Source organism: Bos javanicus, chromosome 14, assembly GCF_032452875.1.
Source record: "Bos javanicus breed banteng chromosome 14, ARS-OSU_banteng_1.0, whole genome shotgun sequence".
NCBI classification, from domain to species: Eukaryota; Metazoa; Chordata; class Mammalia; order Artiodactyla; family Bovidae; genus Bos; species Bos javanicus.
The window spans coordinates 16,873,391-16,899,338 of NC_083881.1; the positions used below are offsets into that span (position 1 = coordinate 16,873,391).

A 25,948-nucleotide genomic window follows, 5' to 3' on the forward strand; every position below is an offset into this window, starting at 1 on the left:
CCCTTTAAGCGGCGGGGCTTCTAGTCAACTTCGTCGGCGGCCGCCGGAAGGGGAAGTTTCGCTGCCGAACTCTCCCTTGCTGGTCCGAATTCGGTGGCGCCACGTCCGCCGGTCCCCGCCTTCTGCACCGGGGGCTGGGGCGGCTTCCGCCTGGACATTTTCCACTCGCAGAGCAGGCCGCGTCGTGAGGGGGCCGGGACGGGGAGTCGGGCGGCTGTGGGCATCCCGGCCACCGAAGAGGCGAAGATGTCGGACATCGGAGACTGGTTTAGGAGCATCCCGACCATCACGCGCTATTGGTTCGCCGCCACTGTCGCGGTCCCTTTAGTCGGTAAACTCGGTCTTATCAGCCCGGCCTATTTCTTCCTCTGGCCCGAAGCCTTCCTCTATCGCTTCCAGGTACTGACCGACGACCGGGCAAGTGGCGCCTACAGACCCCAGGTGGCCCCGCCGCGGCGGAGCATAGACTGGCCGGTTGCGGACGCGCGGTGCCTGGTGGGACTTGTAGTGCAGAGGCTCCCGCGGTTTAGGGCGGGGTCCTTTGGTCCGGGGGTCGGGTGGACGGACAGGTGGACTGCTGGCCAAGGGGTCCGAGCGTGGGCCTGGATTGCTGGAGACATGGAGGCTCCACGGTTTGGCCCGGTGGGAAGGGACTGATTTCGTCCTTCTGTTAAGATTGTGCTCCCCGCCCTCTGTGCCCCGAGAAGGCGGCAGTGGGAAGGTAAGACTGATAAGTTGTCGATCTGTGGTACGCCAGTGAGTGGCAGGCTGGGGCCACCTGGAGCACCTGCCCTCCGACCTCGCTCTGTCATCCACGTGGGTGGCATGTGGACGTCGCCTTGCTCAACCACCAGGCGAGTTCTTTTTATGTTAATGGAGTTTCTTCCCGGCAGGAGTGATTTGAAAGTCCGAGGTGCAAAGAGTGAGTCTGTTTATTTGTGTGTCTCCCAAGTCCTTAGTATCTGGCAGTCGTAGTTGAATTTATGAAGGACCTAGTAAAGAGTAAATTGCTCCAGAAATGGAATCTTTTTTTTTTTTTTTAAGCATTCAGGAAACAGTCCAGGGTAATATTTCTGGTAAGCGAATATTAGTTTTCTGGAGGTTTATCTTTATTCACCGGATTCTGTGATTTAAATCTTTAATCAGTGCAGGCCTGATACTAAGATCTGACATTAATTTCAACACATTGTTTGGACTGTGGGTAACACTCTCTTGTCTTCTCTCTCTTCCCTGGCTATTTATTAGTTTTCTTTGCTGGTTCCTCATCTTCCTGATCCTTAAATACTGTGGTGTACCCCAGGCCCTCTTTCCTGTATTCTCGTAGCTGCAGGTGATCTCGTTTAGTTCATGGCTTTAAATCATTTCTACAAGCTGAAGTTTCTCAAATACAAATATACATACTTTGAGTCCAGATCTGTCTCACTTCCAGACTTGTACGCCCAACCATATACTTGAAATGACTACTTAGATGACTAACAGACATCACACACTTAATGTGTCCAACACTATACCCTTTCCCCTAGAAGTAAATAGCAACTCCATTTTTATAGGAGCTCAAGCTAATAGTCATGGAGTCATCTTTGACTTCTCTCACATCCCACAGTCTGTTGGCAAATTCTGTTTACTTTTAACAAATATCCAGAATGCAGTCCCTTTTTATTCTCTGTTGCAAGCCATTATCATACCAGCCTTGTTCCTTTCAGTCTTAACTCTAGACAGTTAGAGTGATCCTTTTAAAACATAAACCCATGTCCTGTTGGTCTTCTGCCCAGATCCTTTTAATGTCTTCTCAACTGATTGAGTAAAGTTCAAGTCCTTTGGCCTGCATGGCCCCCTACTGCCTCTCTGAGCTCATCTCCTACTACTCTTCACCTTGTACATTAGGTTCCACAGTGGGATCTTTCCTGTTTCTTCAGCACCAAACTCCATCCCTCCTCAGGATATTTGCATGTGATGTTTCTCTGCTTGAGTACGATAGACATAGTGTACCTCCTTACCTCCTTCAAGTCTGCCCAAATGCCACCTTATTGACATTTATGATTGCTCTAAAATAGTGCCTCTCCTTCACTCTGTCTCCCTTACCCATAATTTTTCTTGCTGCATATCAGCCCTTGATGTTTGTCAGCCTGCTTCCCTTCAGAGAATAAAACTCCACGAGCACCACTTGTCTTGTGTACCACTGTCTTTGTTACCTGGATCCGTGTTTGGCACATAGCAAGTGCTTACTTATTGGTTGAATGCATGGAACCAGTGCTGGGCACTAGGGGTACAACAGTGAACAGGAAGAAAGTAAGAGAGAGGCATGCTATGGTGACTTTGATAGAGTATTCTAGAAAGGCCTCAGAGAATATATTTGAACTGAAATCTGAAAGATGAGCCAGTTTTGGGAAGATGTGGCTCTGGGGACAGTCTTGCAAGAAGAAGAAATAATAAGTGAAAGGCTTAGAGGCAGGAATTAGAATCAGGAAGAAGACTGAATGGTTAGGACAAAGTCAGTGGGAGGGATGAGGATTAGTAGGGAGGACAGAGAGATAGCCAGGGGTAAATACAATAAAGCAAAGATGGAAAAGTAGGCTGGGGCTCGATCGTATACGGCTTTGTGGTTGAACTTTAATTTGAAGGCACTAGAAAGGCAGAGCCTTTTGAGCAAAGGACTGAAATATTCTCTTGGCTACTCGTTGTGGGGTGAGGGGAGGCCCTAGTGGCTCAACAGTAAAGAATCTGCCTGCAATGCAGGATTTGATCCCTGCATCAGGAAGATTGCCTGGAGAAGGAAGTGGCATCCCACTCCACTATTCTTGCCAGGAATAATCCCATGGACAAAGGAGCCTGGAAGGCAACAGTCCCTGGGGTCGCAAGAGAGTCGGACACAACTTAGCGACTGAACAACTCTGTGGGATGGACTTGGTGTTGTGAATGGCGGCAAGGGAGGGCTAGGTAACGGGACCAGAGAGATAAGTCAAGTTAGATTGCAGGAAAGATGGTGATTTGGACCAGGGTGTCTCAGAGATAGAAGTGGATAGATTTGGGAGTTGGAGTGGGCAAGATTGCAGCCTAATGGATGCAAAGGGTGAATGGCTGAAGAAGCAGATCTCGAAGAGGTCACTGTTTTCACAGGAGCAACTGAGTGGCTGGTGGAGCTCTTTTCTGAGATTGGGAATGTTTAGAGAGGCCGAGTTTTGGGGGTGGAGGAGGGTATTTTGGCCATATATATTTTGGCCATAGTAAGTCTAAAGATCCTGTAGGCATCCGGGTGAAGTTCAGTAAGGCAGTTGGGTATTAGAGTATGATCTGAGTGTGCAGCCAGAATTGCATATTCTTTTCTATTTGTTTTGGTGAAATGTTTGTTGCCTGGGTAAATGCTGTGCACTTTTGCCCAGTGGCATGTTAGGTAATGTGCAGTGGTCATAAATGATCGTAAATAGTAAATGGTCATAAATGAGAAGGGCCTGGTCAAAACTGGCTGTTCAGCTCTCCTTGCAAAACCTTGGTTACATCTGTAGTCAGCTTAGTAAAAGCAAGTCTTTCCTACAGACTGTGCCAAGTCGCTTCAGTTGTGTCCGACTCTTTGCAACCCCATGGACGGTAGCCCACCAGGCTCCTCTTCTGCGTTGGTAGGTGGGTTCTTTACCTGTAGCACCATCTGGGAAGCCCTCTAATAGATTCCAGGTGTATAATGTTAAAAACGGTGAACCAATCAGAAAGGTCATCATTCATGTCACACTTTGCATAGTTTTCCTACCTTCCTTGGGTTATTTCTTGTGGGCTTGTTATCCTGAGAAGGGGGGGAAGCTGTTGGCAGGAGGCAGGACTGTGCACTGACTGCCCAGGTGTGGAGAGACCAGTATCTGTCCTTTCTTTCTGCTGCTCTGACTCCTGCTGTTTCTGAACAAGTTTAGCTTTCAGACCCACCTGGAGGAGCTCATTTCAGCTGAAGCAGTTGAAGGAAAAACCACATCTGAGAGACTGATGGATGGGGGCAAAGAGTGTGTTATGTGCTTTGTGCAAGAGGCTCATTTTTTTTCTTTAAAATCTGCATCTTTGAACAACTTGGGGATTGTCGATTTAAAATTGTGAATTCATGTTGGAAGTGAGAAAGGTTACTTTTCCTCCTCATCCGTGGGTTTCCTGTGAGAAGCTTGTTGATTTGGAACTCTAACATTTGTAATGTTAGTTCCTTAGTTTGGGTAGATGGAAAGGCATAGGTGTGTGTTAAGACTCATTGTACTGTTGTCCACAGTTCTTCATCCTTCACATCTCACACCCATCAATCAGCTAGTCCACAGGGATGAAATGGCTCCATATTGGTCCCTGATTAACTGGAAGAGAGATGGCAATTTGCTGCTGCCCTTGTGGTTTCTGAAATGTCTTTCAGGGCTCCCTGCATGGGGATGTTTCATTTCTTTGGGCAAAATAACATCACCGCCTTACATCTGTGTTGGCTTCTTCCTAGTTTACCTCGTTGAGCCCCCACAGTCATCCTGAGGTCAGTGTTACCCCAGTTGATAGACAGCTGCTGTTTCAGTTTCTATTTTGGTGAGTTTCAGATAGTTCTCTTAACTCCTTTGCATAATATCTACCAAAATACACACTGAAGTATTTAACAAAACATTTTTGAGCGTGATTTCTTTCTAACCAGGCATAGCAAATTATTGTTCCTTTTCTGTGAGAGTAGAAAGACTGTGGATTTCAAGTAGTTCATTCATGGTCCCCAGGCCTGGCTCAGCCCCCTTGCTAGTGGCATGCCCCCAGGAAAGCTTTTTGTCCTTTTTGAATATCGGTTTCTTCACTGAAAGTGTGTTAGTCTCTCAGTCGTGTCTGACTCTTTGTGACCCCCATGGATTATATAGCCCACCAGGATCCTGGAATCCTGGTGGCAAGGGAATTGCCAGGATATCCTTGCCAGGATTCCCCAAGCAAGAATTCTGGAATAGATTGCCATGTCCTTCTCCAGGGGATCTTCCCGACCCAGGAATCGAACCTGGGTCTCCCACATTGCAGGCAGATTCTTTACTGTCTGAGCCACCAGGGAAGCCCTCTCTTCACTGAAAGTGGGGATAATTTATAAGTTAACTCTGTTGTCACTCCATTGATTATGACATGCTCCTTTAATATTTTTTGGAAGAGTAGGAAAGTACAAATAACACTAAATGAATGTATTGATTATAAGGCACATCCTAATTTTGGGGAAAAAAATGATTATCTTCAAGTTGAGGAAAAATGTTATCTACTTCATGCCTCTCTTATATAAAACATGTAAAAAAGTTTGTGAAGTGCCCAGTAAATAGTCTGGTGGATAATCGATTAAAAAATAGTGCCTATTTTTATTTATTAGCCAATTCCTGCCTTTGCTGCCTTCTCTCCTTGAGCAGTAATATTCTAATTTTAATTTGTAATTGAAATGTAACTATGTAACTGCTGAATTATTTTCCTGTCCTATTAAAAGCATCGTGACTGGAAATGAGAAGATACGAACTCTCAGTTTTTCTTGTTTCCAGGAATAATAAGAACTGGCACCAGCCAAATCGGTGTTCGGGCCTGGTGCCATATTTGCCAGGCTTTTGCTCATGTTATTGCATTTAGCCTGATGACAGCAAGCCTAGCCGCCTGACACCTGAGTGTGTTGGGGAAGCATTATATAGACACATAACTGGGAGGGAAATGAACTTGGTCTGGGGGCTGAGCATAGAAGTAGCTTCAGGGTTTGGATTTAGAACTTTAGTGGCAAGTGTTCTAGTATGTACAGGTTTTAAATCTTTCCTTTGCAGCGCTCTCCACATTACATGGTTCTGCTGTGGTCTGTAGCTAAGGTTACCCATTAGCTCATAGCTTCATTTTTAAACTTTTTGTTGAGTTACAGTATACAGGCAGGATATGTGTGTATATATGGGCTTCCTTGGTGGCTCAGCTGGTAAAAAAATCTGCCTGCAATGCGGGAGACCTGGATTCATTCCCTGGGTTGGGAAGATCCCCTGGAGAAGGCAAAGGCTACCCACTCCAGTATTCTGGCCAAGAGAATCCCATGGACTGTATAGTCCATGGGCTTGCAAAGAGTTGGACGCAACTGAACAACTTTGGCTTTCATGTATATGTGTAAAGTAATTGCCTTGTAGCTAGCAACCAGGTCAAGACACAGAATATTGCCAGCATCCCCCAAGACCTTCCTCCTGCTCCCTTCTGGTCACTCTCATCTCCAGGGGTAACTACTGTCTTGACTTTTGATACTGTAGATGCTTTTTGCCAATTTTCTTAACTTGTCCACAAATGAAATTACACAAGTATTTATTTTTGTGTGTCTAGCGTCTTTTCAGCAGTTTGAGAGTCACCCACATTGTTGTGTGTGGTTACAGATTGCTCATTCTTGTATTGTTCCCTTGTGTGAACACACCACCATTTATTTACCCTTTCTTCTGGTAAGAGGGTTTTAGGGGGAATTCTGGCTTTGGCTAGGATGAATAGTGAACACTTCTTGGTGAACATAAGTATACATCTATATCTAGGAGTAGAATTGATGACTCCTAATAGCTAGTCCACAATTGAAATTGAGTGGGTTTCATTTGTTTTTCTTGCCTGTCTAGTATTCCCTTCCCTATCCCCTTTACCCCGCCTCCGCCCGCCCAAAAAAAAGGAAAAGCTGGAGTTTGCTAATACCAGCATTTGGCACATGGGGCTCTTCTTTCTTACTTACTTGATGACCCATGTAGAATTTTTTTTTTAACTCCAAATCAACCAGTCCTTACTGTTGCAGACAATTTTTTGTTTCTGATAGTATAAAAAAAAAAAACAAAAAAAACTACCCTAGACTCTGGATGGCATTTGTAATGTTTTCAGTAGCACGTTGGCACGTTGTTTGGGAGATTTTCATTCAAGGATGGTTGAACTAAACACTCATCAGAAGTCGCTGGACCAGTAGCTGACGCTGATGAACAGTGTCTGGTGTTTCTTTGAAGGCCTCTATGCCAGGGAGCACATGGGCTTCTTGCCCCCATTAAGTGGGGAACTCTGGGCATGATACCATGATACCTCAACTCTAATGAGGGACCTAGCTTTCCTCTTGAAAAGGTGAGTGGTGATGTTTCCTGCCTTGGGGTTTCTGTGGAGTTAAAATAAGATGCTTGCCTGTAAATCCCATGCCCTTTTCACTGCCCCTGGCTGTGTCTTAGGGATCAGGGGATCAGTGCAGGCTTTCTAGGGTCGAAAAAGTGCCTTTACCACTCCCAGCCTTGAAAATAAAGCCATTTCCTTATACTAACTGTCTCCATACCCATTAGAGGAGAGGAGAGCATTTAGTTGGCTATGTTGTTCAATGGGGATTTCAAAAATATATTACATTGTGTCCTTCTGAAATGATGAACTGTCTCCTGGTGTTTTCATATTATAATTTTAAAGTAATACAAAGATAATTCCAAGTCCCTTAGGTCAGTGAGAGCACGTATAACTCAAGGGTAAGCTTAATGAACTGGGAAAAAAAGTGCAGTATTTTGACAGTTGCTGATTTCCAAAGCACAGGTGCACACAGTGGCTGAAAATAGTGTTGTGTCGTCAGTGTTGATGAAAAATGTAGTCGGAAAAACCTGGAGGTGTCTTTTCCAAAATCAGGCCTCGAGTAACGTAGAAGAATGTGGGGGTAGATTAAAATGGGAATTTGTAAAAACCAGGTCAGCACGTGTCTTCTAAAAGATATTATAATGATAGTAGTGCACCCACTTTTTTTTTTTTGGTAAAGCACCTTTTTCATCTACTTTTTAATTGCAAGCTTTGACAAAATCTGAGTCAAGGAAGGAGAGAGTCAAAGACAAATGTCACAGGTAGATGAAGATGCAAACTCAAAGGTCTAGACATTTCCAAGGCCCCACGGGTTCCTAAGAGCCAAGGACACAGCTCTCTTGCTTCTGGTCTTTTACCCCCAGTGTTCTTCTGAAGCAGAGAGTGTGAATTTGTGGGCTTGCTCTCAGTTCATTTGAGGATTCTACAAGCAGTATAGTAGTACTGAACATTTTTACCAATTTTAATTATACCTTGTAATAATGATGTCACTTGTGAGAGGCTTTGTAAAAATAGAGGCTTAGTGTCATAAACTCCCGAGTCTGGCTGTCTGGGACAAACTTTTCTTAGCTCTACCAATTATTAGCTATTGCTTAACCTTTTTTCATCCTGTTGCCTCATCTATAAAATCCACCTCTTGAATTAGGGCATGCACGTGAACATAATAGCACATTATTATTTTTTTTTAAGCCATTGACCAAAATGGATAAAACCAAAGAAGATATCATTCCTCCTTTACCATGGAAACTGTGGCTGAAGAATGATAACATGTAAGCCCTGGCTGAAATCTCTTGTCTTTTCAGATCATTTCCAGGGCTCTTTCTGTCTGACTGTTCTGTTTCTGTGATAAAATTGTGAATAAACCCAAATGAATTTTAACCTGTGTTGTTTTACTGGTTTAAGCACAGGGTTGCTGGAAAGTGACTTTTCACGGTATGAAAAGTGCATTTTCCCCCACTAGGAATGAAGCTCAGAGGGTTACAGTCCTGTACTTGGAGAATGTGACCTGCCAGCCATGCCTGGCCAGGCCCCACAACGAATGCCCTCTGATCCAGCCACACCCAGATTATTGGCCGTACCCATTCATTTATTGTGCTCTCTTTGAGAGTTTGTACTCATTTTTCTGAGACTAGGGTTCCCTTCCTTGTGCCCACTCTTGCTTCTTTGAACAGGCTCCCCATTATTGAGACCTCCTTGATATAGGGACCCCGTCTTTCATACTCATGCAGTAAGACACACAGCCGTCAAGCCAAAAGCCAGTGTTACGTTGGCTTTTCCAAAAGTCTGGGAAGGCTGCCATCTTCAGCCACTACTATTTGATGTTCTGGAGGTGTTAGCCAGTAAATTAGACAAGAATAAGATACACAATGTTATTTACAGGCTTCCCTGATAGCTCAGTTGGTAAAGAATCTGCCTGCAAGGCAAGAGACCCTGGTTTGATTCCTGGGTCGGGAAGATCTGCTGGAGAAGGGATAGGCTACCCTACTCCAGTATTCTTGGGCTTTCCTTGTGGCTCAGCTGGTAAAGAATCTGCCTGTAGTGTGGGAGACCTGGGTTCAATCTCTGGGTTGAGCAGATCCCCTGGAGAAGGGAAAGGCTATCTGCCCTAGTATTCTGGCCTGGAGAATTCCATGGACTTTATAGTCCATGGGTTCACAAAGAGTTGGATATGACTGAGTGACTTTCACTTTCACTCAGAGTTGAGTACTTGGACTGCATTGAGAGCCTGGGGTCTTAACCAGTGGACCACCAGGGAAGTCCTGATACTGTAATTCAATTTTAAAATTTTTATTTATTTATTTTTGGCCACAGTATTCAGAATCTTGGGCTTCCGGTGATGCTAGTGGTAAAGAACCCGCCTGCTAATTAATGCAGGAGATGTAAGAGATGCTGGGTTGGGTAGATCCCCTGGAGAAGGGCATGGCACCCCACTCCAGTATTCTTGCCTGGAGAGTCCCATGGACAGAAGAGCCTGGCAGGCTGCGGTTCAGGGGGTCATAAGTGTCAGACACGACTGAAGCTCTTAGTATGCAGTGCACATTTGAAATCTTAGTTCCCCCAACCAGGGATTGGATCCACACCCCCTTCAGTGGAAGCGCAGGTTCTTAACCACTGGACCACCAGGGAAGTGCCCTATAATTCATTTATGGTGGGCATAGCTGTAAGCCTGATCCTAGTAAGGATTAGCCATGTACTTCTGTTGTATTATTTTCAATTTGTCTAGAAGTATTTATTGTTTGTTAAATGATGCCATCTTAACTCCATGGACTTGCAGATTGATGGGACTGTCGCTGATAAAACTTTTCAGTTGTTTTCTTAAATTATATTGGTGATAGCTCTTATCACTGAGGAGAATGTTTTGCAAGGGTTAATTTTGTTTAGTTAAAAGGAAAAAAAACCCCTCAGCTTAGAGAAACTAACAGCTGTGTTTTATTTTGATCTGGACAGATTTGGAGGCCAATCACTGCCACCTTTTACTTCCCTGTGGGTCCAGGCACTGGATTTCTTTATTTGGTCAATTTATACTTCTTATATCAGTACTCTACTCGACTCGAAACAGGTATGTCATCCCTGGTTTTTTTAAGTGTTGTTTTTGTCTGTTTTGCTAATCCGTGTATTTATGTAGTGGAGGCATTTTGAGGGCAGTTAGCATATATAAAGAAATGACTCAGGACTTCCCTGGTGGTCCAGTGGTTAGGAGTGAGCGCTTTCATTGCAGGGGGCCCAGGTTTAATCCCTGGTCAGGGAACTAAGATCCCACAAGCCACGCAGTATGGCCAAAAAAAAAAAAAAAAGAAATGGCCTAATGATGTAAACGTTCCGTAAGTAGTAACTCTGCCAGAACTCTACAAGACACTTAGATTGTTTGATTTTTAATCCCCACAGGAGCATCATGGGGTGTCGGCAGCAGCGTCACCATTTTATAGGTGACAGAGATACAAGGGCAGAAGTTCCCACATTTTGTTCATATCCTGAGTGGCTAGGTGGTTTACCTCTCACTTATCGTGACATCTCCCTCATTTCTGTCACATGGCAATCCCTGTTTTTTAAGGCACAGTTGGGCTGAAGTGTATACATCTCCTAAATTGGTGTTGAAAAACACTACCTTATTGCAAGTAAAAGCCTAGACTTCTCTGTAAGTGAAACACTCAACTTTTTTTTTATTATTATTAATTTATTTTAATTGGAGGCTAATTACTTTACAATATTGTGATTTTTGCCATACATTGACATAAATCAGTCATGAGGAAACACTCAACTTTTAAAAAATACATAGCTAGGATTTATTTATTTTTTGCCATACTGCATGGCATGTGGGATCTTAGTCCCCCAACCAGGGATTGAATCCTGGTCCCCTGCATTGGAAGTGTGGAGTCTTAACCACTGGACTGCCCGGGAAGTCCTGAGAGTCATTTTTAAAAATATACTTATTTATTTCGGCTGTGTTGGGTCTGAGCTGCGGAATGTGGGCTCTCTAGCTGTGGCATGTGGGCTTAGATGCCCCACAGCATGTAAGATCTTAGTTCCCTGACCAGGAATCGAACCCATGTCCCTCAAATTGGAAGGCAAATTCTCAACCACTAGACCCCCAGGGAAGTCCCCCGAGAGGCATTTTTAAAAACAACTTTATTGGCCTATAATTCATATACAGTTCTACCCATTAAGGTGTATAACTCAATGGATGTTCACAGAGCTGTGCAGTCATTGCTGTAATGCGTTTTAGAACATTTCATCACTCTACCCGTTCCCCATTTCTACTCAGTCTCATTTCCCCTGACCCTGCTGCGGCCCTCAGGCAACCACTAACCTATGTTCTGCTTCTTTAGGTTTGCCTCTTAGGAATTTCTTATAAATGGGATCATATAATCTGCAGTCTTTTGTATGACTGACTTCTTTCACTTAACGTGGTGTTTTCAAGGTTCTTCCGTGTAGTATTTATGATTAGCACTTCATTCCTTTTTTTTTTAATTTTAAAAATAATTAAAAAAAAAAAAATTTACCTGGCTGTACTGGGTCTTAGTTGCAGCATTCGAGATCTTTAGTTGTGCCACGTGGGATCTAGCTCTCCAACCGGGGATGGAACTGGAGCTCCCTGCATTGGGAGTGCAGAGTCTTAATTGGGAGTCCAGTCTTCTCTAGACCACGAGGGAAGTCCCTCTTCATTTCTTCTTATTGCCAGGTCAAGATGCTGTCGTATGGATTTACCACATTTCGTTGTTCCATTCATAAGCTGAGGGACATTTGACTTGTTTTCTCTTCTTTGCTTTATGAATAATGCTATACCAGCATTCATGTAGAGAGGAACTTTTGAGATCTTTCAGTTTAACCCTCTCAATTCACAGACAAGAAAACCATGGTCTGGAGCGGTGGTGACCTGCCCCACAGGTCACAAAGCCGTTTGAGAAACACAGCTAGGACTGGAGCCCAGTTTACTGACCCCTGTCTGCCTTCCACCATACAGTTTCAAGATAACATTGCGACAAAATGTTTGCCACCTGCATTTTTTCCTGCTTGGCTATTTTAAGTCTCTAGCAGTGTTGGCTGGTTTATAAGGATTCTGATGTGAAACTAGAAGACTGCAATTTGAGGACCAGTTAATTTGTAAATTTCCAGTTGCAAGCTTGCCAAATAATACAGTACTGTAGTTTATGTAATTACAGCATTTTACATATTCAATCTAAAGAATCCTTAGAAATCACAAAGCCAAAACCACAGCAAAAGAAGCACAGCTGTTACTAGAATTTAGAGATTTTGTGAAGAGTTTCAGCTCTGATACATCATCCTGATCCCCTCCCATTAAGCATCCTTAAAACTGTGGCTAGAGTGTGCCTTTGAGGTGGGGTCGGGGGTGGATAAGGAAAAGAGAAGCGACTTTGGCTTGAAATCTAGTTTCTTTTAGGTAGATTTTCTTTCTGCCTTTCTGATACTTGTTAGGTTGTTATTGTTACTTTATTTTTGTCTGTTTATTGGCTGCGGTGAGTCCTCGTAGCTGCGCTTGGGCTTTCTGTAGTTGTGGCAAGCAGGGGCAACTTCGCTGTGGTGCGTGGACTTCTCACTGCGGTGGCTTCTCTAGGCAGCCCACGGGCCTAGAGCATGTGGGCTCAGTAGTTGTGGCACAGGCTTAGCTGCCCCATGGCATGTGGGATCTTCCCAGACCAGGGATCTAACCAGTGTACCCTGCGGTGGCAGGCAGATTCCTTACTGTTGGATCACAAGGGAAGCCCGAATTTATTGTTTAATTAAAAAATTTTAGGTTTTAAAGGCTGGTTTCCATTTATAGTTATTAGAAAATATTGGCTACATTTCCCACATTGCACAGAACCCCCTTGAGCCTGTTTTACACCTAGCAGTGTGTGCCTTCTGCCCCTCAGCTCCGTATTGCCCCCCACAACTAGTAACCACCAGTTTGTCCTCTGCCTCGGCGAGTCTGCTTCTCTTCTGTTATATTCACTAGTTTCTTACATTTTTTAGCTTGTTAGGATTGTTTTTAAACAGTGGACTTTGTATCATGTCATTGTGATGGGGTGTGGAGGGGAGGGGAAGTGGCCGAGATAGAGGGACCTTGGCCTCATTCGATTCTTTCCTCTGCCCCTCTCCTAGTCTGCCAGCGGGAGGCGTGAGGACCATCCTCAGAAGGGAAAGCGGGGCTGATGTCCATTCTTCGGCCCGTAATAAGACAGAGCCCAGGACGTGGTGTAGCAGAAATAACCCTTAACTAGTAGTTAGGCTTCACTCTGCTTCTAAAAGCCAGGTGGCTTTGGTCAGGTAGCTGTACTTCCTCGTCTGTAAAAAGGGGTTATAGGTCTTCTCCTTCTCCCTCACTTGGGGGAGGAGGAGGAGGAATCAAGGCTGCGGAAAGGTGTGGCTTTGCGCTACTCTCCCCACCATCGTTGTCTTTTGCTAGAGTGTGAGCTCCTGGAAGATGGAGACTGAATCAGTAAGCCCAGTGCCGGACCGAGAGGTAGCGTGTGTGTGTGTGAGTACAGCCTCGTGGGGAGGAGTCACAACGGTAGGCAGTATGGACGTGATTCCTCCCGATAGAGCTTACGGGCAAGTGGGTGAAGAAGGGATGAGCCAGGCAATCACAAATGCGCCTCCATCTCGTGATGGGAGCTGAGAAGGAAAGTCCAGCAAGCAGGCTGTGAGGGGCTTTGCAGTAGCTGTGACCTGACTGTCCTCCCTTTGGATCTCTTCTGGCTCCTGCCAGTTGAGCAGAGCATGTAACGGACTGGAATTCAGTCAAGAGGGCACAGATTAGCCTCGATTCCCAGGTGACTTTCCTCCACAGCTTTACTGCAGACGTGGTTTTAGGCTGTAAAAAAATGTTCTTTTGCTTCCGAGGAGTGATTTAAAAATATTCTCATGTTTTTGCTTCCTCTATAGTTTTTTGAAGTATTTCTCAACATTGAAGTTCCTTTGTTCTGAAATTCCGAACCATGACATTTGACTTATTTTTGTTTCCAGGAGCTTTTGATGGGAGGCCAGCAGACTATTTATTCATGCTCCTCTTCAACTGGATTTGCATCGTGGTATCCTTTCATCTGTTATTTGGGGCCAGAAATAACCAGTTGTTTTTTTTTTCAGGTTTGGGAAATAGGCAGGAATCTGTAGAACATTTCCAGTGGTAGTTATTTGCATCTTTATTTACTGTAGTTAATGATTAAGAATCATTAAATCTTTCCAGTAGCGGTTGTAAATCACATAGTCCCAGAGTGATGCCTTCTCTTGCTGTTGTCTTTGTGGGGTTTTTCCACATTTGGTTGACTTTGATTACCGTCCCCTCTTCTCGTTCCCAGTTCTCTGTGTTCTCGGGTGTGCCAGCTTGTTGACTGCAGCACAAAGAGATTCTGTGCCGTGAGACAGCTTTCGAAAGCTGCGGTCCTTATCAGAAAACTAATTTACAGCCAGCATCCCTTCCTGACTTCAGTGCCGTCCGGTACCTCAGTCCCTCTGTGAGGGCCCGGCGGGCCTCTCTGCTTGCTGTGTATCAGCTGCGGGTGTCAGCAGCTTTGCGGCTTGCAGACCTTCCCAGGTGGTGAGTGCGGCAGAAGGGGCTTGTCGGCTCCAGCCCGGTGCAGAGTTGGGGAGCTCAGAATGGCTCTGGGGCTCAGCGTCCACTGAAACCTGACCAAGAGCCTGAAAAGTGTGGCACTTTGCACGCCCTTTCCCCTCTTCTAAGGGAAGATAAAAAGCTTGTTTTGGACTTCACCTGTGCTGGGGAGCCCTGAATGAGAGTAGAAGCATTAGCTATTTCAGGGGGCACAGGCCCCTCCATCTCCTAATTGCAGTGGCAAGGCACAGAGGACACAGGCGACCAAACTGAATCATGGGCCAAAGCAGTTAATTTCTAGTTTCTTCATCATTGGAGAGTCTAATAGTGTGCTCACAGTGACGGTGATTAGATACCTTTGTGTTCTGGGATGTTTTAAGCAACCTGAACAATAGAGAAGGGTTTTTCCTTCCGGAAACTGGAATGAAATGAACTTTTATTAGGTGTGGAATGCTGTGTTTGTGTCTGATCTTTAACTTGACGAACCAAGATTACTGGCTTAGCAATGGATATGCAGGTAAGTGTCCCTTGAAACTGTTTGCCCTTTCGTATGTTTCAGATTTATTGTTAATGTCCTTTGACAGAAGTTTAAACTTCGAAAGAAGTTTCACTTGTATTACATTGCATTAATTATATGGTATTTTGAAGATTCTAACGTGAGTTACCTAAATCATTACTTCCTTGCTCATTTCTGGCTTCTTTATTAAGTGTGAATATTGAGAATGATGGTTATCCATTATTTTCTGTGCGTGTACATGGATGTGTATTTTTTAAAAATAGAGAATACACCAAAAGTAAAGCTTTTTGCATATTTTTTTCAAGTAACAGAACTTGACCCTGGTATTTCTGAATCTATCCCAAATAATGTAATTGTATTTTATTAGAGGATTTTAAAGCATGCATTGCATGTTTAAGTAAAAGGGCTGATTTATAATTGTGGTGAGTTGAATTTCTTTTCTGCATTTTGAATAGCCATGTGAGAATTTATTTGGAGGAGAGAGGTTAAAAACAAAAAAGATGGATTCACGCTAAGCCTCTGTTTTTAGCCTTATCTTTACATGTTCACTTCTTTTGTTGCAGTTGCTGATGATTCCTCTGATCATGTCAGTACTTTATGTCTGGGCGCAGCTGAATCGAGACATGATTGTGTCATTTTGGTTTGGAACACGATTTAAGGTACTCTAACCTAGTTGGGAAAATTGCCTTTTCATCTGTCTCTGCAGAGATCTCGCTTTTCCGCCCAGAGGTGTACTTTCTGACATGTCCGGCAGAGGTCACTGCAGAGCAGTAAACCATCAGCAGGCCCCTTCTCCCCTCCTCAGCTCCCCTGGATTTCTTTAGTCAATCCCACCTCCTTTGCTGACCTCACTCTCTCTGGACCTCAGGCCCCTCAGGCATGTGTCCTGAGTGATCTCATGGATGTGAGTGTGGTAGAGGGAGGGAAGGAAGGATACTCAGATGGAGCCCTCCCTTTAAAAATCTCTTCTTAATCATTCCCGTTAGGTATTTTACACTTAAGCTGAAACAGATTGGGTTTTTGCCTCCCCAACACTTCCCTTTGTGCCTCCTCTCACAATTTTCCACCTGTAACATCGTTTTGATTTTCTTCCTCGTGTAAATCCTGCCCATTCTTAATCTGAGTTGGGACTGAACATATTTCTTCCTCTCCTGCCTGGAACTGGTCTTGCCTTTGTCTTCTGAAATATTTTGTGTTCTTCTTACAGTCCTTACCACATTCTGCCTTCAAGTTATTGATATGTAACCCTCTCTTTCCAAGTTTGTGATATTTTTGTAACTTCTTTAGTTCTTAAGTATGATGTCTTGACTCTGTTAAGGGGTGTTAACCTCAAGTAAATAGGCCGCCAGATATATCTCCAGACAAGACGAGTTTACTGGGGACCGGTAGAGAGCTTCTATAGCCATGGCAAGCCACATCCTAGTCCCTGCAGCCGGTGATAGGAGAGTGCTTTTATAGAGAGAGGAAAAGGAAGTCAAGAGGGCTGTGATAAACAAAGCTTTTCATTGGCTGAGTCCTTATAAGGAAAGAAGTCTGTCTTCCTGTTGGGCTCAGCTGTTGAAACAGGATGTGAGAGCTCCCCCTTCTGGTCTCCCAACCCTACTTAATTGAGGTTTCTGTTCATAAATTTTTCACAGGGGCTCAAATGTTGAATGCATCTGGAGAGCTGTCTTATTTAGGAGAGTAATAGTTCAAGATACTGATGTATAATTTGATAAGAATTCAAAGTAACCGTGAAATACGTAAAAGGAGACTCTAAAACAATGAGCTGTTTTATAGTTGGTTGGTAACAATTAGCTGGCTGGAGCCTTCCTGTGAATCTTATTGTGGACCATTTTTTTATTAGCATCCACAGGCCATTCATCTACTTTCTAAAGCTGTTTGTTATAATTCAGCAGGTCCTGTATTGTATCTGAAAACTATGAGCAAAGTACTGTCTCTCCAGTTGCTAACATATGAATAAGTATAATTTTAGATGGGACGTTTCAAGTATACTAGGAGTGATGCTAGATTGAGCTAAGGAATTTCTGCAGTGACTTTTCCAAAGGATGTATAAAAACCCTTGTCAGGACAACCTTACCCAGTTCAGCCCCCTGGCAACTGTATCCTCTGCAGGTGTAGTTATTCATGTTTCTGTATATTCTCTCCTAGGCTTGTTATTTACCTTGGGTTATCCTTGGATTCAACTATATCATTGGAGGCTCGTAAGTGATAGTAGATTTATTTAATTTCAAATTAACCCTTGGAAGACTTCCATTATTCTTTATGTTCCTTCCCTAATCTTTATAACACTTTGAAGATTCTCAGCATTGATGATGCTTTTGAAATAATTTCATTTGGATGTAATCGATTAAAATCGCAGGGCTTTAGGCACATTTAGCACTGAATGGTTTTTTGTTGCTGTTAGTTTGTTGTCATAGGATAGCTTCCATATATGTGTTTTCAAATAAATATTTATTTCTGGATTCACTGTCCAGATTGAGCAAGTATAGACCTAATTTTATCTGAGCTGTCTCCTCTGTGCATAAAATTCATATTTTAATTTTTAAGGCATTTCCAAAACGCCTTGGAAACTGCTCACCAGTCACAAGAATGCACAGATTCTCAGATGGGAAGTTTTGTCAGTGGTTTGATAGTACGAAAGTTTGGGCCAAACGGTCAGATTTCTAGTCTGGAATTAGACCTGAGGCTTAGGAAAACCTTGAAAGGATCCATTCAGAATTTCGGAAGGAGGATTTCAAGATGTGGCTCTTCTAAGAACTCCCATTTCTTACACTTCAAAATATTTTTAATTTTTTAAAACAGATTTTGATAGTACTAGTTCTTAACCTGGTGATGTCTTTGCTCTCTGGGGTTCTAACTTCGGCTGCGTATCCCTAGGCAGAAGGGAATGAATTGGGTAAACAGACTCTGTTAGAGCAGAGCAAGTCCTGGGCTTTGGTCTGGGAGCAGTTGTAGAAACTGATGAGTCCCTAACAGGAAGGATGTTGCAGGTGGAGACGGAGAAGGATGTGTAATGGTGAGTGGATCTGTAAAACCTTGAAGTGGCTTATATGTCAGCCATGGGAAAACTGAAGAAGGGCCATGCTTATTTTAGGTTTACAAGGTGAAGCTCAGCTTTCCAGAGTGATCTCTGTGGTGTCCTACAGTCAGGGACACAAGAGGCAAGGGAGACGTGATCCATGGCTCCAGGAACAGGAGGAGCGGACATTTTTCATTCTTCCTTGCTCCTGTGACTCTCTCTTGCCAGCCTTCAAATATACCCCTGTTTTGCAAATACGGTGTTTGTGACTGAAAGCGTTCAGAAGCTTACAACTTCCCCCCACCCCCCCACCCCTTCCTGACACAGGAAAGTAGCAAAAACAATGTTTTGAGAATGGGCTGGGGCTTGAAAAGATGTCAGAGAGGCAGCTGGCCTTGAAGAGCCCAGACACCATTGGTTCAAGAGGATCGATTTTGCTTCTCATTCAGAATGTGCACGCCCCTCAGACTGCACAAGGGCTCACTGTTGAGCTGTCACAGACTCCCAGGACCAGAAATGAGCTGCCACGAGGGATCTCTTCTCCCTGCTATTAGTTAAAACTTGCTGCGGCTCACTTTACTGCTTGAATGTCTTAAAACTCATCTGGCTCTCTGTTTGCAGGGTCATCAATGAGCTAATTGGAAATCTTGTCGGACATCTTTATTTCTTCCTCATGTTCAGATACCCGATGGACTTGGGAGGGAGGAATTTTCTATCCACACCTCAGTTTTTGTAAGTGCTTCTACCCCGTCTTGTTTGACAGTGCCCACGGTCGTCTGCCTCCCGATAAAGACTCCATGAGGGGTAGGAGTTCCCTCTTTGTCTGATGGGGAAAGGGTGAGCCAGCCAGGGACTTGCCTTGGTCACTCCAAGCTGAGGCCCGCTCTTCTCCTGGAATCTTCTTCTATCTATAAAACCCCGAAATGGCCTGTATGTCAGCCATGGGAAAACTTAAGAAGGGCTGTGTTTATTTTAGGATTGCAAGGTGAAGGTCAGCTTTCTAGAGTGACCTCTGTAGTCTCTTACAGTCAGGGACACAAGAGCCTGAATCCAGGCTCCAGGAGAAGAACAGGGAGCTGTGGGCTCTGTTGAGCGCACGGGGCGCTCATGTGTGGCTCCAGTATGAGCATTAGGGGGCCAGGGTGACAGAGGTGCCAGTTTTACCCAAGATTTCAGCTGAGGAAGGTGTAAGAGGGTAAGTAGGTCCACCGGTTAGCAGTTTAAAGCATTTGTATATTTAGTATCACAGACCAGAACGTTTTGAGGGCTTCGCAGTGTTACAGTGAGAGGCTGGAGGGCTGTGTCCTGCTGCCTGTCCTGTTAGCAGGGTGTACTTAGGGAGGAGGCTGAGGGCCCATCTTTGGTTTGGAGGCAGACTTGGGTCGGAGTCCCATTCCCCTCATCGACCAGTTTGGATATTGGGAAAGTGACTGAGTAAATTCCCCCCAGCTTTCTTTCGAGTCTGTGAGTTGAGGGGTGGCCCCGTCTCGCAGGACGGCCGGAAGTGGGGTTCACCCTCGCCAGCACAGTAGTGGGTGCTCAGTAAACGTAAGCTCTCTCAGCCTCACTCCTGAAGTTGGGGCGGGGTCGGGGGCGGGATTCTGATTCACACTCCCACCCGCTCAGAGATGCTGACACACTTAAGTGTGTAAGCAGTGTGACCATCCTGTCAGGGAACCAAATGGCTGTTGGAGAAGGGACCAGTAAATCGCCATCTGGTGTCGCAGCCGGCCTGACAGTCTCTCCTGATCTCTGGTCGGGCATATGTGGTGAGAGCTTGCACTTAGAAGCTTAAAAAAAAAAAAAAAGGCGAAAAAAACCCTTTTCACGTCTTGCTCATTTTAATGTTGTGCAGTTCGCCATTCTTCCAAGGGGCCAATGAGGCCAGTAAAACGTGAGTGCCTCCCCCTGCCCTCACTGTCATAGGCTAGAGGAAGGTATTTGAAAATCCTTCATTGTGAAATATACAGAGAAGTAACACTATTGCTGTGTATGTGTGTCTTTTTCTTCGTTTTTCTCCCCCACTTCATTAAGAGTATGAAAAGAAACTTGTTTCTCGTCTGAGTCTTGAGTTGCCTTCAGGCTAAAAAAAAAACTGATGACCAATCTGCTTTCTAATTATCAAAGGACACAATAACAGCAGGCTTGGATTTTTAATCTAGGTTTATCAAGTCTGATGGCAGATGCATCATTAAAAAAAAACAAAACTTGTTGCTTTGGGGGGCAGCCAAGAGTTATTTTACTTTAAACGGCTGTATTCTGATGTAATGGCTTGGAGACATTTCTCAGTTGTGGGCAACAACATGTATGCGATTCTAGTGGCAAAACCAGCAGCCCACTGGAGCCTGCCTTCCTCATGAGCTTTCCCTGTTGGTGGAAGCCCTTCTGTGAAATTTTGCATAAAGATCAGATGACAAAATGTAGCTCCTTACAGAAGCAGTAACTGCTTTGAAATTATCATAAATCTTTGTTGATTATGTATAATTGGGTATCTTTTTATACTAATTACTTGCATTTAATTTCACTATCTGTTTAAGCAGTGGCGATGGCTTCCATATTGTCTCAGAGTCAGAAGCAAAGCAAGACAGCCCTGGCGTTGCCTTTTTTAAGTCTTCCAATTTATTATATACTTTGGAGGAATGTTATTTGTGCCAGAACGTTATGAATGTTGGGAAACCAGTGCTTGGAAATACATGTTGATTTAATGATCAAGCTGAATTTGTTTAAAAGGGAAGATGTGAATTACAGAATTCTAAGATGTATCACTGTTTTGCATTCTGCTTAGAAACGTAGACAGGGACTTCCCTAGTCCAGTGGTTAAGGAAACGCACTGTCCTGCAGGCGGCAGGGCTTCGATCCCTGGTTGGGGAGCTAAGGTCCCACTCGCTGAGAGGTATGGCCAAAAAAATAAAAGGTAGACGGATCCTCTTCTGTTGTTTTTGTTTTTACAAGGCGATTAATTGTCTTTCTGCAGAGGGAACGTACAGCTAACAGGGTTGATGTGTAAAGACACGAGGACTTTGGTCACTAACTGCTGTTGTCTGAATCAAGCGCTCTATGCTATGGGTGGCGGCAGGTGCGGGCTGTGGGATGGGGTGTGAGCTTGAGGCAGGCTGCCTGGGTTTGAATCCTGCCTGTCACTTCAGAAGAGCTCGACTCAATTCTGCCTCAGTTTTCCCATCTATAAAATGGGGTAATAGTAGTACCTGTTGTAGGGCAGTTGTGAAGATGAGATGCGTTTTTAAACAAGCAGTACCCAGTGTGAGGGAAATGCCTTATGATAAGGTTGAGCTCCTCAGGGTTCCTGCTGTGGGCAGGTCACCCCTCGTGGTTTGTTTTTGGTGCCAAGTGAAAGTGAAGTTGCTCAGTCACGTCTGACTCTTTGCGACCCCATGGACTGTAGCCTACCAGTCTCCTCAGTCCATGGAATTTTCCAGGCAAGAGTACTGGAGTGGGTTGCCATTTCCTTGTCCGGGGATCTTCCCGACCCAGGGATTGAACCTGGGTCTCCCGCACTGCAGGCAGATGCTTTACCATCTGAGCCACCAGGGAAGCCCTTGGTGCCATGAGGGGTTTAAAACGGGATATCAGATCACAGTCTCTGTGCTTCAAGCCAAAAATCAAAGCATCAGGATCTGATAAGTGGAACAGGTGAAAATAGATGCTCAGTTGACTAATAATCAAGGAAGGGAAATTGTTGGAAAAACTACTGAGAGCATAGAGTCCTGGGTTTACATTTTCTTAGCTGTTCTGTGACTCTGAATTTATTAATATGTAAGTTGGGAAATCAGCTAACCTTTTTGGGCCTCAGCTTCAGGCCCAATGAGATGGAAAGAATGCAGTTGAAGGACACACAATGAATGAACTTGAACACATGCCCGAACTCCAAGACAGAAAGCCGCCTTCTCCACTGTCCCTTGATGGACGCGAAGAACCCAGTTGCATCATGGAGATGCCGTGAGGCGCTCAGACACTCTGGTTGCGGATTTGTCCTTGGAACTGAATTTACTTAGGGCCCTTTGAGCAAGCTAGCTACGTATTTATATAAACCAAAATGCTATATAGATGGTTCTTTCTGGTTGCTGGGCTTGTGGGTGTTGACGTTTTTGTTTCCATACTTACTGTTCCCACATAAATTGCTTTTGTAATCAGGAAAAAAAAAATTCAGAGTGTGAAGTTAGTGTGAAACCTTAGTTAAAAAAAAAAATCATAAAAAGTGAGTGCCTTCTGTGGTCAGGGCATGGAGTCCACCGGGACTTTGGACTGTAGCCCACCAGGCTCCTCTGTCCACGGGATTTTCCAGGCAAGAATACTGGAGGGGATCCTCCAGGGGATCTTCCTCCAGGGGATCTTCCCGACCCAGGGATCGAATCTGTGGCTCCTGCGTTGCAGGTGAATTCTTTACCCACTGAGCCATCAGACAGAGTTAAATGAGACATTGTCCTCAGCCTCTCCGTGGCCACAGATGAACGTAATTCGATGTGACAGATGCCATGGGAACCCCGGGGAGGGAGATAAGGATGGACAACTACGTGGAAATGACTTTGTGGTTTTCTCTCATTTTGTGTCTCGTCCACTCTGCTCCAGGTACCGTTGGCTACCCAGCAGGAGAGGAGGGGTGTCGGGGTTTGGCGTGCCCCCAGCTAGCATGAGGCGAGCGGCCGATCAGAACGGCGGAGGCGGTCGACACAACTGGGGCCAGGGCTTTCGGCTCGGGGACCAGTGAAGGAGCGGCCTCTGCCTGCCCACCAGCCTCTCCACTCAGATGACGTTTCCTCCCAGCTCGGGGTGGCCTTCACCACTGAGTTCTAGCTGATGCTGTTGGATCTGACCCACACTGAATGTAGTCTTTCAGAACAAGACAACAGTTTTTTAAATCCTGGGGAAAAAAAAAAGTGTTCCTCGAGTTTCATGATTCTCATTCAAGTCCTTACTGCTAAGAAGAACAAATTATCAACTGTGCAAATTTCAGAACTGGCCGTATTACCATTATTATTAGTATTATTTTTGATGTCTTTTTTTCCTTTTCCATCTGAGTGATGGGTTTTGGCAGGTCCGACTCTGCCGGCAGCAAGCTGGGTGTCTGGCATTGGGTCACCAGACCCCTGTCCACCGGGCTCTTACCTCTTCCTCACACACACGTCTCCTTCCTCCTTTTTCCCTCTCCCACATTCCCAGCTAGAGGAGTCTGCCCGTAAAATGGTTCTGCCTCTGACCAGCTCTTTATTTATTGACCTTTGCCACAGCTTGGCCACAGAGACTTGTTCACAGCATTTTGCAGTGGCAGAACCGTAACCCTAGGGCAGAAGCCAGAGCAGTGGACGAAGAGCTCCCTCGGCCTTTGGAGTTGCCGTGACCTGCTGTCAGTTGTCACCGTTTGCCACCTCATCAGCTATTTTGATTAAAAAAATAAAAGCGCCGCTGAGTCAGCGAGGACTCCAGATCGGTATTAATGGGGCACGAGAGGCCCTGCTAGGTGTTCTTTAATCCCAAGTTAAGCGATCAAAACTAGTGGGGTTGCACCTTTCATAGGGGTAGGCATCTTGTGTAGGGCGCTGTGTGTACCCAGAGTAGTGGGTTTGCATTGTGCTAGAAAATTCCAGCTCACATTGGCCACAGGGAGAAGCTCTTGTGGCATCTGGTCATTAATCCTGCTTTGTTCTCATTCTGGGTATATGTTTATTGAGTGGAGGGGAGAACTTTAAACCCTATTTAAGTTGTCTTTTTTTGGGGGGGGGATAAACCAGCCCCCCATCTTCACCCCCATGGCCATATGCTTCAGTTAGTTGTGAGGAGGGTACAGCTCCTTGTATGTAGATCTTATTTCAGGAGGTGTTATAAGCACATCTAAGTGAATCACGTAATTCTGGGTTGTAATGGCTTTAGACACATCTGTGTTTGAAGGGCTTTTTTATTTCGAGTCATGAAGGTACATCAGACCAACTTCAACACCCACAAGTCTTCCCCCCCTGCCCCCCAAAGGTGGGCTTTTTCCATCAGAGCTAGGCTTGTCACCAAATAGTTTTTATTTTGAAGGCTATGATGTTCAGCACAGTTTTCTCATTTTATATTTTTATTCTGAAAGTGAACTGCTTAGGAGCAGTGCTGAGAGGCTGCCATACTCCTAGTCAACTAAAAAGTCTCTGGACGTTGGCCGCGTGGTTCTGTATGGAAGCACTGTGCACTCGTAGGATGACTCTGAAGCAGTGATGTGTGTTATTCTAGGAAATTGTGATTTGAACACATCTCGGTTTTCATGAGGCTTGTTTGCGTGTACCTCTCCATATTTAATTTATATGATAACACAGGAGACGGGGAGAACATGAACCCCAGCTGTCACGTGTTCTGCTGTTGACCTGTGGCCACAATAAAAATTTACTTGTGAAATTTTAAAAGCCCTTCTTCCTATTATGTCGCCCTAGCACCCACCAAGCAGGAGTGGAGACTCTGTGTGTGTGTGTGTGTGTGTGTGTGTGTGTGTGTAAGAAGACTCTCATGGTAAGTGAGCTAGTTTCCTGCATGCCCTCTCAGCAGCTCAAATGCCCAAGAGCAAGAGTCTTTCTGAAGGTTCCAAGTGTTGTTTAGAATTCTTCAAGGCCAAGTGTTCACTACGTTCTTCCATTCAAGCAAATTTAAGAAGCTGATAATCGTATTAATTTTTGTCTGGATTACCTCGGAATAATTTTTGCCATGCGAGCTATTTGAGATTTGCTTTGGCAAGGCGAGACGTGACAGTGGATTCTCTTTGTGAAAGGGAAAAGAAATCCTGATTTTGTATAGAGATTCTTTTTTTGTAACTAATCTTTTTATTGGCAAAAACTATAAATTAAAATGTACAACCTGATGGTCGTCTGTCTTAAGTTTCTGTATCGCTGCTCTGCTGCCTCTTCTAGATGGGATGTGGTTTATGTAGCCAGTCATCTCTTGGTGTCCAGTGTGTGTTGCTGTGATAGCGACACAGCAAACATTTTTGTAGCTACTTTGGTTCACGTGCTGGAAAATACCTGTAGGATTCATTCTTGGAAGCAGGGTTTATAGGTTTTCATTATAATGAAGCAGGATGGGGCTTCCCTGGTGGCTCATGGTAAAGAGTCTGCCTGCCAGTGTAGAAGACACGGGTTCAATCCCTGATCAGGGAAGATCCCACCTGCCACAGAGCAGCTAAACCCATCCACCACAGTTACTGAGCCTGTGCTCTATAGTGCTGTATAGAGCCCAGGAACCACAACTATTGAACCTGTGTGCTGCAGCTACTGAAAGCTGCGTGTTCTGGAGCCTGTACTCCACAATAAGAGCAGCCACCATGATGAGACCATGTACTGCAACAAAGAGTAGTCCCTGCTTGCCACAACTAGCGAGAAGCCTGCACAGCAACAAAGACCTAGCAGAGCCATAAATAAAACTACATATAAAAAAAACGAAGCAGCATCTTCAGAGCACCGGATCAGGGTTTATATCTGATTGTAGTATGCTTTATGGCACTTCTGTCGCCTCCACACGTGTGTCTCGGTCTTAGAATTAGAATTCACTTAATTCTCTTATTGTGAAACAACCCACAGGCCATTCTGGAACCATCCAAGTCTAGCCCAGGTCTTATGTGGGCCCTCTTCGTTTGTCACAAGTTGGGTGATGGGAGGGAGCAGGGCTGTGCATCCCCATCTCATACTGGAGAAAGGCCGAAAAAATAGGAACTGCTGGACTTGTCTCGGAGGACAGCACGTTGCCAGTATCACCATGTGCTAAGCTAGTTAGTCCCTCAGTCAAGTCCCAACTTTGTGCTTCCCCATGGACTGTAGCCCACCAGGCTACAGTC

The 25,948-nt window shown here is 44.8% G+C and overlaps 1 protein-coding gene across 2 annotated transcripts; it reads left to right on the forward strand.

The window, feature by feature from the left end:
- On the forward strand, positions 1 to 24,979 carry DERL1 (derlin 1). Of its 2 annotated transcripts, none has more exons than XM_061438694.1 (8): positions 1 to 399; positions 9,994 to 10,105; positions 14,011 to 14,075; positions 15,087 to 15,113; positions 15,677 to 15,772; positions 17,265 to 17,317; positions 18,757 to 18,867; positions 22,723 to 24,979. In XM_061438694.1, the coding sequence occupies exons 1-8, from the start codon at positions 247 to 249 to the stop codon at positions 22,859 to 22,861; spliced, it is 756 nt and encodes a 251-aa protein (XP_061294678.1). In that variant the 5' UTR covers positions 1 to 246; the 3' UTR covers positions 22,862 to 24,979. The 2 variants fall into 2 exon arrangements, with proteins under 2 accessions (XP_061294678.1, XP_061294679.1); XM_061438695.1 differs by lacking the exon at positions 1 to 399 and adding an exon at positions 837 to 922.
- Positions 24,980 to 25,948: the final 969 nt, after the last annotated feature.